This window comes from Parasteatoda tepidariorum, chromosome 7 (assembly GCF_982258835.1).
Source record: "Parasteatoda tepidariorum strain Cologne lab strain chromosome 7, Ptep-v5.0, whole genome shotgun sequence".
Lineage (NCBI taxonomy): Eukaryota > Metazoa > Arthropoda > Arachnida > Araneae > Theridiidae > Parasteatoda > Parasteatoda tepidariorum.
Genome location: NC_141761.1, coordinates 101,986,771 through 102,005,883, shown reverse-complemented (window position 1 = coordinate 102,005,883; position 19,113 = coordinate 101,986,771). Strand labels below are relative to the sequence as shown.

Sequence of the window (19,113 nt, the reverse complement as noted above, 5' to 3'; positions counted from 1 at the left end):
AAAGAGAAATAAATATGAACTTAATAAATATAACAGATAACTTGACGTACCTTAAAAGTCAATTATTCTTAAAATATTTCCTTTAATTGTTATTAATTGTTATTGAAAATGACCTACCATGTTAAATACCGTTTTACTATTATACATATAGTGAGAGGTTAATTTTTTTAATGTGCTTAAATTATTATGCCAAAGTATTTTCAATGTTCAACTAATAATTACAATATTTTCTATGTTTACTAATTGTTCATCTAATAAACTATTTTAAATGTTCGACAATTAAGCATCACATCCATTAGTTACAACCGATTTCATTTGCATTAATAAAATTTAACTAAAATGGTTATATAATTTGAAACACATTTGAACTATCGATTACAGTTATTACCCAATTTACGAACGTATATCTTCGAAACAGGTGAATGTAGTTCATTCAAAGATTCCATTTAATTTGATCCTAATAAACATAGCGATGGAAATTTTCCAATAAAGAATTTTATGGATGAAAAGACCTTACAAAGCTAAAAGAGAAATTTAACATTTCCCTCTAAGACTTTGGCTGTTATTGGGCAGAAATTTTCCGATATTTGATAAAGTTTGGCGTCATCAAGTTCATTCAAGCAAATCCCTAATGGTGATGCCTTCGCAGAACGGAGCAAAATGCTTCCCCTAGTTAAGTCATCCCTTCTTCCTTTGAATTGGCTCTTAAAGTAACTTGGCGAAAATCGGTATTTCGCCAGGTCCTTTTAATTTACCGCTTAGTCATCTAATTTGTCTTAGCAATTGGATTTGCAAGTGGAAAGGAATTTTGATGCACTGTTAATTAAGGAAACAGGATAACAGCTAAAAATAAAATATTTCCTTTGGGCTAGAAAATAACTCAACGTGTTTATTAGAAATCTAATTTTCTTGATAGCTCTCGTTAACTTGGCAGGAGACATTACTTTATAAATAGCGTATGACTGCAATATCGACGTGATGAATGCTGAGTCACTAAAAATTAATTAATTCCCCCCTCTTTTATTGCTAGATTATTTTGGAAAAAATATTTTTTTTTAAATAAGGCCATGTGAAGTGTTATGAAAAAGAAAAAGAATTGAGTATCATTTTTTTGGTAAAAATAATAATTAATAAAAATTTTGGAAACGAAATGGAATAATATAAGTACAATATTGCTAGAAAAATATCTTACTCAGCCATAAGTAATTGGATTATCAAATTATGAATTATTAAACAATAGTTCATTTTATAACGTAATTTGTCAGGAGACTAGAAAAGTGGCTGAGCTATATAAAGCTCTCTTTGGTGGAGCTATATTCGGAAGCCCAATATGACTTACAGTCCCAGGATAAGGAAATAGCGTGATTTATCTGATCCATGATATATTTATGTACTTATGGGCCAAGAAATAAGCGGGGTATAACCGTATGCAGAATGTTTCGTGTTTGTCAAAGGAAGAAAAAAAATTTATAAATAAATAAAATATTGATAGGTTAATCTGAATTCATGTCAAAACAAATATGTCAGTCGACAATACTATATATTAATTGTGGTATAAATGAAAGAATGATAGAATACGATTGTCGAGGGGAGGGAAAAAAAGTGCTGTATATCCGGATGCACGGAATTCTCGTCGAAGGCAAAGGAAACAGAAATGAGTTTCTCCGAATCCATGGTAAAACAAACATGACAGGGGGCAATATATAATTGTGATATAAATGAAAGTGTGATGTGGGATAAATGGAGTGTGAAATGGAAGTTGGATATATAGCTCTTGTTGGGTACAAGGAAAAAAAGCTCATTGTATCCAAATTCGTGACATAATAGAGGTATTTTCTTATATCATCCGGGCGGGCATCTGGAAAAATTTAAAAAGAAAGGCTTTAACTTCACATCAATTTTAGGAATTCAGTAGATTTTGTTTTTATAGCAATAAATCAAAATATTTTATTTCCTCAATCTTTTAATACTAATTTTTAAAATTTTTCTTGAATGTGGCTACTTTGAAGATGCTTGTCGAGTATCAAAAAATGGAGAAAAAAATATATCGAATACGTGATATAAAGCGTAATTATATAAAAAAAAACAATAACGTATAAGAATGTTTATTGCGTTAGGTCTGCACGGTGGGCTAGAGGCAACGGCTGGGAAACACCGCCGAGGAAGATCCGAAGATGTGCCTTCACAGTTTTGATCATTTGCTGAGAGGGGGGCTCCCTTTATTTAATAGCACAACGACTTGCACGTGTATTCGAACACTTTATGGTAGGACCGATACCCCGAACCCTCGGTCTCTTCGTTGTTTAATCAGAGTGATCAGAGGACAACCACTCAGTGTGTCCGTAAGAAAAGGGATAAACTGGTTGTGTAAGGACATAAAAAGGAGGATCTTGAGTCAGGATATGGGAAAAATCATGAGGCATGCTAATCATCATTTTGTTTTCTTAAAAGAGAAACCATAAGTCATCTTTTTTTTCTAAATTTGTAACGTAAAAAAAAGTTTCTTGACTTAATTTTGTTTGCAATTTATATCTAAAACGCTAGTTCTAAGGTATTTTGACTTGTCTTTACCCCAGCAGGCGATTTGGTATTCGTGATTTTGTACTTTGCCTTATGTGTTAATAATTTGCAGAGCTTCAAGAGCTCCTGACAGTTATGGACTGAATAAGGATGATTAGTCTGTGTTTTTTCCAACATTTTGCAGTTTGTGCTTGCCAGTTCCGTAGCAGGCCACCGCCTATTAAGGTCTGTTTGACATTTTCAATCTTAACCTATTCCAACACATATCCTAAGATATGGAATACAAATATGCACAGTGCACAAAAAAAAAAAAATAAACAGACCACTCTGAATAAAACCTTTGATCTAATGATCGGATCATCACGTTCCAGGACTCAATCTCAATTGGTTAGAGGAAGTAATCTCAAATATGCTAACAAATTAGTGTTTAAACGATATTTTAAGTTATGAAACCAAACAAAAAAAACTTGCTCACTCTGAATTAAACAACCATTTTTACAACGGACTTGTATTTCTGACCCTCAAAATGTAAGGGGGTATTCGCAATCTGGGAAATATGGCCCCCATAGCTTGGTCAGGAGAGCGGTTTAAAGTTTGGACCCCTTAATGTTTTGCGTACTTCAAAATATTTCAAGAAATTTTGAAGCGAATTATAAAAAAAATTTCCCACAGTTATTAAATCCGTTTATCCAAAGATAATTCTAAGCAAAGTGCAACTTTTAGTTAATATTTATTATTTTATTTAATAAACGACAAAAGCATTTTATATTGTAAGGTATACAAATTCTTACATCATTTTAAAGAATATAATTTTACTTAGCAAAATACAAAATTTGTGCGTAATCATTCGAACAGATACTGAGAAATTAAATTTTAACGAAATCGTATTTTTAATATTGTATTTCTCAGGAGCTATTCGACCGATTTCGTTCAAATTTTGTATTTTGCTATGTAAAATTACATTCTTTATAAAAATGCAAAAATGTGAATACCTTAAAATTCAAAATTTTTTCGACTGTAATTAAAGAAAATTATAAATATTTATTCGAAGTAAATTTCAGCCTGAAAGTTAAAGTTTATATTTATGTTATAAGTTATTTTTAATTATCTTTTTCTAAACGAATTTTATAGTTGTGTACAAGAATTTCTCAATTCGCTTAAAAATTGCCATATTGAGTTATGGCAAAGAACGCAAAAACTAAAATTAACTTAAAGGGGTCCAAAGTTTGGATCACGCTCCTGACCAAACTATGAGGCCCATACTTCTCATATTGCTGCTACCCCCTATGTTTTGAGGTCAGAAATCCAAATCTGCCTAAAAAAGTATGTTTATTCAGAGTACGTTTTTGTGTCTGATTTCATAATTTAAAATATCGTCCGCACTAGTTAGTTAGCATATTTGATGTCTCCATTTTATACCCTTAATATTGAGTCCTATAACGTGAAGGTCCGATCATAGGATCAAAAGCTATTCAGGGTGGACTGTTTCTTATTTTGCTCACTGTATTTTGCCCTATGGGTTAATAATTTGTGAAGTTCCGAGTGCTCCTGGAAGTTATGATGTTGGATAAGGATGATTCTTCTGCGTTCTTTCCTACATTTTGCAGTTTTATGCTTTACAGTTTCGTTGTATAGCCTCCTCTTCCTCTTAATGTTTGTTTGACATATTCAATTTTAATCCATTCCAACTCATGCCCTAATATATAGAATGCAAATATGGATTTTGGATATTTGTGTTTTCAATAAAGTCTCAAAGGGCTGTCATATTCTTTGACATATGCGAGTATATAATGTGTGCAATATAAGCTTAAAATGTTTCTTTTCAAAATTTACCTCTACATATACCAGATGTTGAGAATACATCTGCATAAATGCACTGTAGCTTTCTTGTTACGTCACAAACCTGTACAGAATTACAGGTATCTCCCTGTTGCCGTGCACATACTGGACAGCAACCACAACCGTCCATCACAACTGGAACTCCATCCTGGCATTGTGGATAAATATCTGAACATCTGCATATTTCTGGACAGCGCACCATTCTGTCGTCCATCACCTAAAACCACAAAATAGTTTAAATTTAGTTCATTCACCGTTGTAAAATTAGAACAATCAGTTTTTTAAAAACAGAAAAGTTTTAATTTTTTAATGTTGTACAATCTGCAGTTTCCTTTTAAATTTTATATATATATATATATATATAAACCTCTTCAATTGGTGTTTTTATATTTTAATAAAATTATGTGTGAACTCCAATCACTTATTCGAATATTAAGTGTCTTTTTAATGAGGTACAGATTCCTTGAAATATAAACTGGACACCAGGATTCAATTGAGATTTGAACCTTAAGCCTTGTGTGCTTTAAAATATTAAGAACGAAAAGAAAAACAGGGGGTCATTTGACAGTTAAGGGTTATTAAAAAGAGGACCCTACATGATAAAAAAAGTGAATTCTCATTGTAGAGCAATATTTCTACCGAAACTGAGTCAGTCTCTGGTCTCGAAATGTCTGTTTCAATGATCAGAGATCTTCGGTTTATGCCTATGCCAACAGGCCCATAATCATTTACTCCTTTAAAAAAAGAAAGTGATGACTACCTCAACGAAATTTAACCAAGCTTATGCAAAATAATCATTGAAATTTTTGTCAAACGAGTATGTATTGAGCAAAAAAACCACGGAGCTGAAGTGTACTCTTTTGAAGAAAAAAATGCCACTTGAAATTTGTACCGTAAATGGACAGATGAAAATCCGATTTAAATTAACCATGCAACATTCAGGAAATCTATATGAATCATTAAAGTTCGATAGCCGTTAATGTGCCCATAACCTACATAATCTGCAAATTCGCTCTGTTAAAGAGCAGAATGAAAGCTTTCTACAATTTTCCTATAGTTTTTCTGAAGTAGGAATTCTCCTATCCATTCGTCAGGACTTGTGGCTGTGACTATGGTGAAGGGGTATAAGAGCTTTAAGTAGGGGTGTGGGGTCATTGCCTAGGACAGGTTTTGGCTCGTTTCGGCGAGAGAAAGGGAATCTTTCTCTTCGGTCTATTGTATTAGCCCTAGAGTAAAGAGAAGCAACCCTCCCCGAAATGCACTATTCTTGTTTCCATAGCAGCAGACGGAGCCAAACTTAGAGGCGGGAGGAGTTCTTACAGTAGACAAACTGTAAGTTATGTGCACGTTATCGACTTCCATATCGTTAAAGCTCAAAGAATATTTTTCTTTCATTTTATCAACCAATTTGGGGACTTTGACACTATTGACTTGTTACCGAAAATAAATAAGTGGTATTATGTTAATTTTGGTGGTATTATGCAAACCATTTGATTTTTATTGATTGTTGATTCCATCAACTAATGTGTTCATTGTTTGATTGTACTAATTCATAAGTCATAACTGTCGAATATCTACTATTTTTCCTTAAATTGTGCTTAACAAGTGTATTTGAGTTTAATGTATTACCGTAAAGAAGACTTTAAATCTCGAAATTTTTTTGAAAAAATCTGACTTAACCCTTTAATGGACCCTTTCTAGTAAAGGTAAATTAAAGTATTTTTGGAATTGAAATTGTTTTAAGAACAGCAATTGATATAAAAAAAAACTCATTTAGTTTAAAAAATGCCATTTTTTTGGTGGTAAATATATTTAACATGACCTATTAGGAGCTTACTGACTTTTATTTTTCTTTATTTATAAAATAAATTCCTTAAATGCTACAAACTTCAAAAGGAATTATGTGTTTTATAACTTTTATACGTTTTTTAAAAGTGACAAATGGTTACGAATTTTATTCAAACTCACTTCAAGAAAGCTGAAGTTATTGAAAAATGGAAACCTAAATTAAAAGTGGTAAAACGTGGTGGTAAGTATACTTACCACGGCCTTCAAAAGGGTTTAAGGTTAATTTACCAAGAACCAGATCAAAACTAATGATCAAAGTATGTTTTTCAGACCTAATTACATTTTTTTAGAAAAAAAACAGATTTTTTTATATTGTAATATACTTTTTATAATATCTTATTACTTCCGTGTCATTTTTTTATCTTTATCATCGGATAAAAGAATAATGAAAGTTTTCCGGAACTTATGACCTCAACTACTACCCATCAGAAGCACTAAGCTATGTTTCACTGTCATTGATCGAGTACAGACCGACATTTTTAGATTGCTCGATTTTTTCTTCCTTTTTTTATCTTCAGATAGTATTACTTTTTTTGCACTAACATGGCAGCCTTTTTTTTTTAACATTTCCTGTCTGTTGGAAAAGTTAAGTTTTGTACCATTTAGAAAGAATTTTTTATTGCTTGTAGCTGTGTTCTTTCTTTTTCAAGCTTTCGTTGTGACGCCCTTTAGCAGCGCAATTGTCACAGTTAATCTTGGATAACTTACTCCTGATGTTATTTAGCGATAAAAGAAAGTTCGAAGGAAGAAAAATGCAACAAAAAATACAATCTGTCAGCAGTGACATTTGGAGGACATTTAAAAAGATTTATTTGGTATTAGGAGTAAAGGCTCAATGAATGAAACATATTCCACTTTTTTTTTACTTTACCAATATTATTTTTTCATTCGTAAATAATTTTAATAGACACTACTAGATACCTTCGGTGACCATCGAGGTCGCCCTTCAAAGTTATTTTACACAACATAATACGTTTAGTGGTAACCAAACCAAATGCACTTTAAAATTGTACTTAAATATTCAAATTCTTTAACTCACCTCCTCTAATCCTAGCACCATATTTAGTCTTAAATGATAACCAAATATTATTAGCATAACTAGGTTTATCAACTAATTTTTTACGACCTAGTTGTTACCCACGGCTTTTCAGTACCGGAGTACTATGATTTCAATTTTAACTACTTTCAAGTGATGTCTGCAATATTGTCACAACAGTTCTTCAGGTTTTGAATTGTAGTAATAATTTAAAATTGGACGAAAAGGGTAAGCTTTATCCCTAATAATTAGTAAGCTATCCCTAATAACTAGTTAGCAATAATTATCATACTCCTTAACGCCACGTAAATTTAAAATCTTTACATCCATTACAGAAAAAATCTAACTTAAATCTAAATAATTACTTTGCTATTACGCTTTTATTTATATAAGAATAAAAAATTGTTCTAAATAAATACTTAGGGTATAATTATACTCCCTTGGAAGTTAAGAAAATAAGATTGCGGAATAGGATTTAAATAGTCATCTAAGGCTGCATACAGTTCTGATTTATATCGTTATCTAAATTCGTTATCATTTCGTTTTCTGCGCTTAACTTTCTTTTCTGCTTTACAGAGTCTATATATACACCGAAGAGCCATTACATTATGACCACCCTCCATCGATAACAATGAGCTCACCCAGGTTTTCATGGTTTCTCGCCCAGGAACAATGTTTTCATGGGGCACATTAGGACCCATAATCCTCATAGAACAATCCCTGACGTCCGTAAGCCTCTTGAACATAGTTGCAGACCAGGTTCACCCATTCATGGCAACAGTCTTTCTTGCGGGGGATAGTGTTTACCAACAGGATAATGCACCATGTTATAAGGGTTGAATCGTCATGGATTGGTTCGACGAACATTTCAGTGACTTTCAAGTCATGTCTTGGCCCCCAAATTCACCTGACCTTAATCCAATAGAGCATTTGTGGTCCTACTTAGAAAACCAAATTCGTGCTGCCACTCTACCACCTAGCAATGTGAGGGAATTGCAGGACCAGTTGGTGAGCGCTTGGTACCAGATACCTCAGACTACCTATCAGCACCTTGTTGAATCAATGCCACGGCGGGTGCTAGCAGTTTTGAGGGCTAAAGGTGGTCCTACATGTTATTAGCAGGGTGGTCATAACGTAATGACTCTTCGGTGTATATATATATATATATATATATATATATATATATATATATATATATATTTATATATAAAATCACAATATCACAAGAGTTCTTAAAAATATTCAATTTTTTATAATTTTAATACGAGTAAATCTTCTGAGTAAATTTATTTCTAGGAACATTCTACACACCATTGTAAGTTAAGAAAAGACAATTGTGGTATGGAATTTAAGCAATCATCCACGACTGCTTATAGTTCCATTTTATTTCAGTATCAAATTATACAAATATGCTTTCAAAACAAAATAAAATCTTTTAAAAGTTAAACACGTCAGTCAGAAGTTGAATTCGTGCAATCTCTTACGATATATATCATAGAATTATTTTTAAAAACAATTACAGTTTTGCAGTCATACTGGAATTTTAGACTTGGCGACAAATTTCGATAACTAAGAAGAGCATTCGTTTTTGAAAAAAAAAAGAAAACTTTAGGAGGTTGCAAGAGCATAGGATATGATTGGATCACAAAAAATGACGCGTCTCATGCCATGAACTAATGTAGAATAAATAATTTTTACTTTTGTTTCGCTGTAGAAGAAAATCGTCTGCAAGAAACAATACTTATCATACCTTCATCAGGTCGTCGTTTCAAGAGTTAACAATATTGATATGAGTTCGCGCAGGGATCTTAGCATCCATTTGACATGCACTTAGATGCAAACAAAAGGATAATGGTTTTCGTATAGCTATTCGACTCTACTTAAATTATTACTTAAGATAAACTAACAAAACTATTCTAAATAAATACTTAACGCATAACTAATTCTTTAACACTTCTTAAAATTTTATTCACGACAATCTTAACAAATGAATAATAACTGTGCTGGTGCATATAGATAGAGAAATACCCATGTTCATGGTACCACATAAGAGAAATATGTAGAGAGATAAAATTGTTTCTGGTCTTTTCAAGATCCCTTTTTTTATTTCCTTGTTACTGTTTACTTCCGATAAACATTTGTTTAGGTTTATTTTTGCGAGAACATCGCCAAGCATTGGCTTTGTGATTAACATGATTTTTAGAAGCTCTTTCACCAAGTAAAATAAAAAGCCTAAGTTTATATGCCATACGCCTGAAGCAAAGCTTTAGAACGAACAAATAACTTAAATATTTTTAAAATTATTAAACTTTTTTTTAAAAAATTGCCAATTTCTGGGCATTTTTTCGCCTAGATGAAAATTATCGAAAACAATGTCTTAATATTATTTTTGATCTCATTTAAATTCTTATAATCCCAAATAATGAAACTTTGAAGTAAGTTTTTAAAAATTAAAAAAAAATTTAGCCACAATAATCTTTCATTTTGCCAAAACTGAAACTTTTTACCTTGTTGATGTTTTGCACCGTTTTAAAAATTATTATAGGGTCGCTAGCTAAAGAAAGGCGAAACCTAACCTAATAGCTATGAGTAACTGTTACAAATTCCCAGCTATTACGAAAATAGCACACTTTTCGCAAAAGAGCATACAGCTTCGACACAGCCTTCGAAAAATTGCCTTAAACTTTTCCAAAGACAAAATAATTTATTTTAGAGACTTTTTTTGTTTGATTACAATATTCAGGATTTTCCGCAATGATTACATATTCTTTTTAAAAAAATCATGTCAATAAGGAAGCAAAAAATTATACAAATTAAAATTCGTTGTCTGATATTTCATACAAGAGGTTGCTAAACTATTTAGAAATTTAACGAGGAGCAGAAGAGAGTAACATTGCCGCAAGAAACATCAAAAAGTTCAAAAGAAATTGTTGGAAACACTCCTAAATTTCCCCAGGCAACAATACTGATTTTGATGTTCTCCCCCCTCCCTCCTACCTAACTCATTTTTCGTTACATCTGAATAGTTCTTTTTATCTTTTCTTGCTTTGATATTAGTCTGCAAACTTTAATACGATAATATGTTTTTAAACACAATAAAAAACATTAGATACATCAATACAATGTTTGAGACTAAATACAATGTTTCTAAACATCATTAAATTTTCCAAAAGACACTAGAGAATATCACAAATGTCTTAAATTTTTCTAAATGTCACTAAATGTTTCAAAAAACATTAGAAAACAATACAAACGTCTTAAAACATAATAATTTTTTTTTAAAATTTTACTAAATAATCTCAGTGCTTTTAAATGCCATGAATTATTTCTGAAGCATATTCGGAAGCTATGCTTTGCTGTTGTAAAATTAAGGAATTCCATTGTGTTAAGAGGTGAGCTCAAAATTAAAGGGCAATGGAATTGATCATTGGTCTCCAAAAATGCTTCTTAGATCGACTGCATGACGATGATTTTAAAGTAATATAAAAATAACAGAAGTTGTGTTTTGAAGACAAAACTAAGAATTATTAAATCCGATATCATACTTTCTCATATTTCAACAAAAAATCGATGTATGTAATGTAAAAAAAAAGTATGTAAAAAAGCAATAAAATGTATGTAAAAAAGAAATGAAATGCATGTAAAAAAGAAATGTATGTATGTAAACAAGAAATGAAAATGAGCCATGAGTGCTGCAAAATTACAAGCTTATGGAGTTGAACACTGAAAATTGAAAATGCTAGCAAAAGAGGAAAAATAGTTATTCATGTTTAAAAATTACAAGATTACGGAATTGAACAGATTTGTTAGCTGAAAATGCTTTATGAATCAGCTGTATGACTAAAATTTTGAAGTAATATAAAAATAACAGAAGTTACGTTTCGAAAACAAAACTAAGAATCATTAAATCCGATATCATACTTTCTCATATCTCAACAAAAAAGTGGATAACATGTATATAAAAAGGAAAAAAAAACATGAACTATGAGTATTGCAAATTTACAAGCTTATGGAGTAAAAGATTTTCAGCTGAAAAGGATTTGTGGATTGGCTGTATGACGCTGGTTTTAAAGCAATTTAAAAATAACAGACGTTTTACTTTGAAAGCAAAACTAAGAGGTCTTAAACCCGATACCATACTTTCTCATATTTTTAGAAAAAAGCCGATATTGTGTCTGTAAAAAGAAAAATTCTATGGGTGTTACAAAATTACAAGGCTCCTTAGTTGAACATTGGTAGCCGAAAATGATTAATGAATTGGTCTTATATCGATTGTTTTGATGTGACGCATTATTGAAATAAAAATAGAAATTTCTTTTTGGAAAAAAAGAACAGAAATACTAATTTGCACCGTTGAGGTACCTTTCACCCACTAAAAAATTACATTTTAAAAGCTTTTCAATTTTAAAATATTTAACTTCTTTTAATATCGTTATTTTTTGCTATTTTCAACATCATCATACAGAGAGCTATCTGGAGCTATAAATAACTCGAAACTCTTGAGTTTCGAACTCAAAAACGCATTGTTTTATAGTATAATGAAATCATCGAATAGAAACAACCTAATATATTTTTTTATAAATATATTTAACTCTATAAGAAAATTTTTTAGTTATTTTTAAATTCTCAAATACCAACTGAAGAAAATCAACAATGCATAATATTTTCATGGCTAGAAAAATGAAAATTTTCCCAGGTTGTCCTCACTGCTTAAATTTCTTATGATTTCAAAAAAGAAATAAAGCGGTCATCAAAAACTTTACTCTTTTCATCAAAACTTTTCACATTCCGTTGCATTTCTATGATATTCTGGTGATTCGAAACATTCTTATCACGAGGTAAAATATAGTTTTTATTCTCGCTTCTCCCCTCCATATCTCTCTGCTAAAGTAAAACATACAGAGCACATACATCTATGATTGAAGATTTTGCTGTTTTTTTTTCTTCCTATCTTTCGAAGGGTAAGAAAGTTTTTGAGCAATATGTTTATTTTAGGGCAGACAGTATCTCTAGCTAAAGAAGAAAAAAAATTCTCTGTCAATATGATTTTTCCTTTTTCATTTACAATTCGAATAGAAGATTCGTGACTTGCAATTTATTTGTGCAGTTTATTTTTTCTGTAAAACATTTTTTTGAACATTTATTCCTTCGATTTTTCAATGCGACTTGTCGCTTGTGTGACACTTGAAATATTAATATGCTTGTTTTGATGGTACGCAAAAAAAAGCAATTAACGACGCGAGAAATATGGCAAAACATTTCTCTTTTCGTTACAGATGTGCACGATAAATATATATTTGTATAAATTTCGCAGATGACTATACAACCGGCTTTAACGTTTAAAGAACAATTCAAAAATATATTCATTCATTTTTCTTATTTTTTTACAGTTGTACTATATTAACGGTGAATGGATAGTTTGAAAATAGTTTTACATAATGATACAATGCACAAGAAGAAAATTCTGGTAAAATTACCATACATTACAGTCATTTCTGATAAAAAAAAATAATAAAAAAAAACAGTAACACAATTCTAATTAATCAAACCAAAATATACGGTATTTAGACCATTAATTTCAAAATTGTTCCATTCATTTGGCAACGGTATTCCGGAAATTCTTGTTTTTAAAATTATGGTTAGCATTACCACACATTTAGCAAAAAATGGAAAACTGAAAAGTAAATTTAACCGAACAAATGGTTTTCAAGTCATGCTCTAGGGCATCATGACAAAATAACTAGATTTCACAGCTTTACCTAATTTTCTCATACGTTATAAAACCATATTTCATGGTTAATTGTACTAAATTCATTATGAAAACCTCACAGGAAGAGTTACCGAATTTCTTTTTTTGGTGCTCCAACTGAACCAAAAATGCGGTAAATTTTAACATATTCTGGTGGTTTTGACATACTATTTTTCTCCGTGTAAGACCTATGTTTCATAATTTTTGGAAAACATTACTTTATAGTTTGATATCATACTTATTGAAAGTAAATTATTAAAATAAATTATCTAGTCTGTATTTGGTCAATATAAATATATTTGCGCAATAAGCGTAATATTTTTGAGCTAAATAATTTTTGCAATTATTATTCTGTAAAATGGTACCGTACTCCAACTTGGAATTTAGCTTTAAGTTTTTTTTCTTCTTTTTTGGTAGAAGTGGTAGTCTAACCTCAAGTTTTAGTTCGAAGTGTAAGCGATTAAAGCTCGAATGCTAGAGGGAATAGTTAAAAATAAGCCTTATCACTTTGTACCGCTAAACAATTGTCAAGCATTAAGTCAAGCATTAAGTTCAGCAGTCTCTCGCTTGAATCTTTTCGAAATAATGCCATTTTTTATCAGTGCAAAGTTCAGAGCAACCAAAATAAACATACGAAGTTACTCTATGAGAGTGGAATATTCACATTAACCCCTTCCCTCTCGCTTCCGTGAAAATTGCGGGATAAGGTTTCGCCCTCTATTTCTCGCTCCCGTGAAATTTCCAGGCTGGAGTGCTCAGTAGTAACGCGAGAGTAAGAATAAAATTAATTCTTTTTTTTTGGCCCGGAAAACATTTTATTTCTCATTTTACACATCAGATGGCAGTACCAGGATAGTTTTAAGGTAATTGTAGATAGTTAGTTTGTTTTAAACCAGATGTCAGCACTAATCAAATACTTGTATTTGGCAAAATAGACACTTTTATGACCGTTTTTTTGAAAATTAGTCGATCGCTAGGGGGTTAAGAATGATAATTTTTTTTAATTACAGTGGTATTGAAAAAGGAAAATAGCTTTTACCTTCCTACCCTCATTTTGGTCGATATAAATTTTGCATGGTTTAATAGGACATTTCTGAAATTTTCGCTTGAATATGCTTCAAGTGCTTCAGGCATGCTGTATGTCGAGCATGTTGGCATAATTTGAAAGCATGCTTTCAAATTATGCCAACATTTTTCCCATCTTCCAAAACACTTGCTGCTAAAAGAAAACTTGCTTACATAGAGTTAGAGCAGGAATATTATGCCTGTAATGTTGATCAATTACAACAAGAATTACCTTGATTTCAAGAAACAGCAACAAAAGAAATAATATTTTGTTCTTTACACATATGTATGCTTTGATAATAATTATTATACTACCTAACTATCAGACAGCCGAACTATTTATAAATCGAAAAAAAAATTCTCTTAAGTGTCACAGAAAATATCACTTGATAAATATATCTCTAAGTACACACAGCTGAAAATGGATCATAAAACATCCTGGTACGTCAGCAAGTATTATTAAATAAATTTATTTACATTTCAAATTACTATTATAACTATACAAATTGCCTTCTAATTTAAGTCATATATCATCATAAATGTTCTATTCTTTAAGCGTCATTTTAAATTTAATTTGATTTATTGATTATTAGACAAGATATTAGTTTTTCTATTTATTTTTTGTATCATCTTTAATTAGATATGAGAATATAGACTTCTTTGTGACGTGAGTAAATTTGATTTTAGACTTTAATTTCCGGGGTATGTTATTTTAGATCTCCTAGTTGATACCGAAACTGATAATTAAAATTTGGGAAACTCGCAGAAAATGAGGGCATAATTGATGGGTTTATCAATGTGAGTTTAAACGAACACTGTAGTGAAAGATAATTAAAAAATGATGAATCATTTAGAAAATCGATCTCACGTATTTCATAATTTTTCTGTTTACTTTAGTCAATTGGTTAACATTCATAAATTATAGTTGATTAAACTATGATAAAAGCAAAACATTTTCTTAAATATTTGAATGCTTTAATCATAGTATTTTGTTTGGTGAAAGGCAGCTATTTGTTTTAAAAAAACTGATATTAATACTAAAAAGACTGAAATTAGTATATACCTATATTGCCCAAAAGCAGTAAAAATGACTGCATTGTTAAAGAATAACAAAGTGTAAAAAAATCTGTTCAAAATTAATTTTTAATATTTTTTATATTATTTACAGTTATATAACAAGTTATTAGCAAATATTAACAATAAAAAAATATATGTTGTACAAAAAGTCACAAAATTCTAAGAAATTGTGTCATTATATAAATTATTGTTTTTCTAGTTGAAATTAAAAAGCAGTCAAAATGACTTCCTTGGGCAATCTAGTGTTAAAGAAAATTTTTGAAACAAATTTTCAAATTTGACCAAAAATTTCATTTTGAAATTTGAAAAAAAAACACGTTAAAATTCGTATAAGCAATTTCAATAATATGAACAATAAAATTTCTATGAGCAATTAAAGCAGTTCCGTCACACTCAATTTTGTACTTAGTACAAAAAAAATTAATTTTTTTCATAATTTTGTTGGGAATCGCGTTGGGTAACTTAAACAAAACTCCAAATTGAATAGCTTGAAAATTTAAAAAAGTTTCTCGCAATGTTTTAATTGGTTTTTGTATGTTTTAAGAGAAAGCTAAGAATGATAAAGGGTTTGTGGGAAGCGGACTTATCGACAATGCCAACCATCATTTATCAAAAGGTACCCAAAGATTGAATCGAGTTTGCATATCTTATATACTAGTGAATTGATGTTTAATAATCGTAGTGGTAGTGACACCCCAGGTTTTTGCAAATTTCATTTTGTACTATTTTCACAAATTTCATTTTGTACTACAAGATTTATTAAAAATGTCACTGGCGTTATGAGAGATCATTTCCTGATCAAATTTGTTTTAATTGACATGTTTTGTTTCCTAAATGTTTTGTTTCCTAATTCCGCAACATTTTGTTAACTGGACTATGATTATAGGGTATTATCATTAGCTTGTAAATTTTGTTTAGTGTTACAAAGTTAATATTCTGGATAAATCATTAGCATTCAGAGCTTTCTTTGAAATGTCCAAAAACTCTTTTGAAAATCACAAAAAACTTTTTTAAATTTGCAAGATATTAAAATCAGACTTTTTCTTAAGTTCGCACGCGCAGAATGAAAGGACTATTTTAAAAGTTCATACCTTGAACAATTTTTAACGATATTTTTATCAAATTTCAAAATAACAGTTTTGCTTTGTTTGTTTTAGTTTAGTTGTTATATTTACTGTAAGAAGACTCTATGCAAAACATTTCTTATTGCAAAACATTTTTTACTTGCTCTCATTTTTCAGCAATTAATTTGTGGTTTTAAGCATCGTATAAATAAAACTGCCATTCGACTTTATTATCTAAACCATTTACCAGTTTATTGTATTATTTTAGATATAATTGTTTGGTAAGTTAAATAGCCAAACATTTTTATACGGGTGGGGCACTATAATTCTAAACATTCTTACACTTAAATATTAGTTCAATAAATGGAACCTATAAAATAAGAAATTCTTGATTCTGCAGTGGCTCAGAAGAAAGACCAATAAAATTCTTCATACTGAGACACTAGAACTGCGGTGGTTCAGAAGACAGAGCACTAACCTTCCAGAGAGGTAAGCCAGGTTCGAATCCTAACGTCGACTGGACGTACAAATTCTTTTCTCGGCTCGCGGGGACCCCTGTACTGATATAGTTCTGTTACAGAATTTTTTGTTGAAATAAGATAATTTGTTTGTTAAAATAACAGCACTTCAGAAAAATTTATTACTTCATATTCAATATTTACTTAATATTAACTATTTAAATAACAGTATTTTTCTGTGAAATATAGGTTTTAAATTGGCGGACCATCTGATAATTTTTTTCCACATTTCGAACATACTTTTTCACAGTGTACTATCGCATTAAATCTTACAGCACGTGTGAGTATTATGGTCTTTCTACTCAAGTAGAATAGTATTTTCTAGTTAAAAAGAAAATAAGAGAATGAAGACAGCTAAACTGTTCCACCGTTTTCCTCTCTGATTTTAATACACTTCACATCAAAAATAAATTCAGGAACGATGAAAGCTTATTTGTGTTACAATTTCTTCTTAAATATAAAGTATTCTCCATCAAGATTAAATTCTAAAATTGGAAGTACATTTTTATTTCTTCAGCATCTCAACTGGAATATATTTACGTTCATTCATCAAATAGGCTTTATGCCTGATAACAGAAGTGTAGTGCCAGCAACTATTACCAGCCTATCTTAACAATTTAATCTGTTTTCAAACTTCAAAAAGTTAGTTAAATTAATAGTTTGAGACAGGTTGATACCAGACTTTAATTTCCGGAGTCCGATTTATCCTATACTTACTTGCGCCGATAATTTCAGTGACAGATTGATAGATTGGAAAATATATGTTAGAAATATAGAGAATTCCTTGGAGGATTTTTAATAAAAAAACAAAAACAAATATTTTGAACTAACGATCGATTTTTCTTGTTTTTGCTCGTAAGAGAATAAAATAAATTTTATTAACGTGGTAGCTATTTTTAACAGATTCTGAAAAAAGCTGTTTTTTTTTTCCATAACCCTTTAACGCAGATGGGATACCGGTGTCCCTCTTTTATATATTTTTGCTGACACTGCAATTGCAAACCAAACTATATATATTTTACTTTAATTATAAGAAACAGTCTAATACGTAATGAAACAATCAATTAGATTACAGGAATTACATTTGCACTGAAATATAAAATCAAAAAGAGTAGCTTGATTTTATTTTTGATTAATATTTAAAAAATTTATTAATAATTGATTTTGTAAATAAACGAAATTTCAATGATAAATAATTACTTTCTTAGATCGAAATAACTTCAAATTTGAAAAATTTGAAGTTCGAAGTTCGTTTCGTAGGGACCCGTGTTTGGAAGATACGCTTTAACGCTGGAAAAGAAACCGATGTTTCATGTTGTATTTCATAACCATAAATTATTAAAATGCTGATTATAATACTTTTCACTTATTTTGAAATAAATTAATACGAAATAATAAAATGATTATGAAAAATATTTTTTATAAAAATTAATCGTCATTAAGAATGAAATGGCTTTTTAGGTGCCTGTTAAGTAATTTAAAAAGTTTTATGATTAAATTAGTTGAGTTTTCAAAGCACACAGTTACGCAGAAAAAGAAACCGATGTCTCATGCTGTATTTCACAACCATAAATTATTAAAATGTGAAATATACTATTTTTTTACTTATTTTGACCTAAATTAATCCAAAATAATAAAAAAAAATAAGAAAAATATTTTTAGTAAAAATTCTGCATCATCAAGTATGATTATGAAATGACTTTTTAGGTGCACGTTAAATGATTTAAAAAGTTTTATAGTTAAATTAGTTGCGGTATTAATAAGTCTCAAAATTTAATGTTTCTCACATAAATACAAACAGATTAGTAATGAAAACCCAGTAAAAAATACTATTATATTAGGGAATTTCTAACTGATAAAATATAAAAATCAAGAACTGCACTATTCCTGGTCAGCTAATTTGTTACATGAAGAAATAATGTGTGCAAGAAAAATGGTATATTTCATAATTTAACGAAATGAAAAATAATTTTTTACGTGGTATCCTAAAGATATGTTAAGAGAGAAATTGGAATTGAAATTTATGTTCAAAGAGCTAAAAAAGTAATAGTGATGGCTTAAGTCTCTAAACAAAACTATAAAGAAATAAATCAAATATGTACATTTTGAAAGTTTCTAATTAGTTCTTAAAGAAGGAAAAAAAGTGGAATATTGAAACGAAACATTTCGTCACAAAAAATTTTAATTATCGAGATACAATTTCTATGCCATTGTTTGTATTAGAAACTGGTCTAAAGCAATAAAAACTCAAATTGTAATCCAGTACAAAGCTTAATTTGAAATTTATGCACACTAGCTTGTCAGAAAAAAAGAATTTCGATTATCGTTCCTTTTTTTAGTCAGAAATTGTGCTTGTACCAGTAAGGAACGTTTTGAACTTGTAGTGCCATTGTACGT

The 19,113-nt window shown here is 30.1% G+C and overlaps 1 protein-coding gene across 2 annotated transcripts in view; it reads right to left on the bottom strand.

Annotated features, from left to right (window-relative positions):
* Ccn (cellular communication network factor protein Ccn) overlaps window positions 1–19,113 on the bottom strand; it is a 76,769-nt gene that overhangs the window by 8,560 nt on the left and 49,096 nt on the right. For both annotated transcript variants that reach the window (XM_043052083.3, XM_071183040.2), the window contains exon 2: window positions 4,354–4,576. In XM_043052083.3, the coding sequence (XP_042908017.1) occupies window positions 4,354–4,576 (223 nt within the window). The remainder of the gene's footprint in view (window positions 1–4,353; window positions 4,577–19,113) is intronic.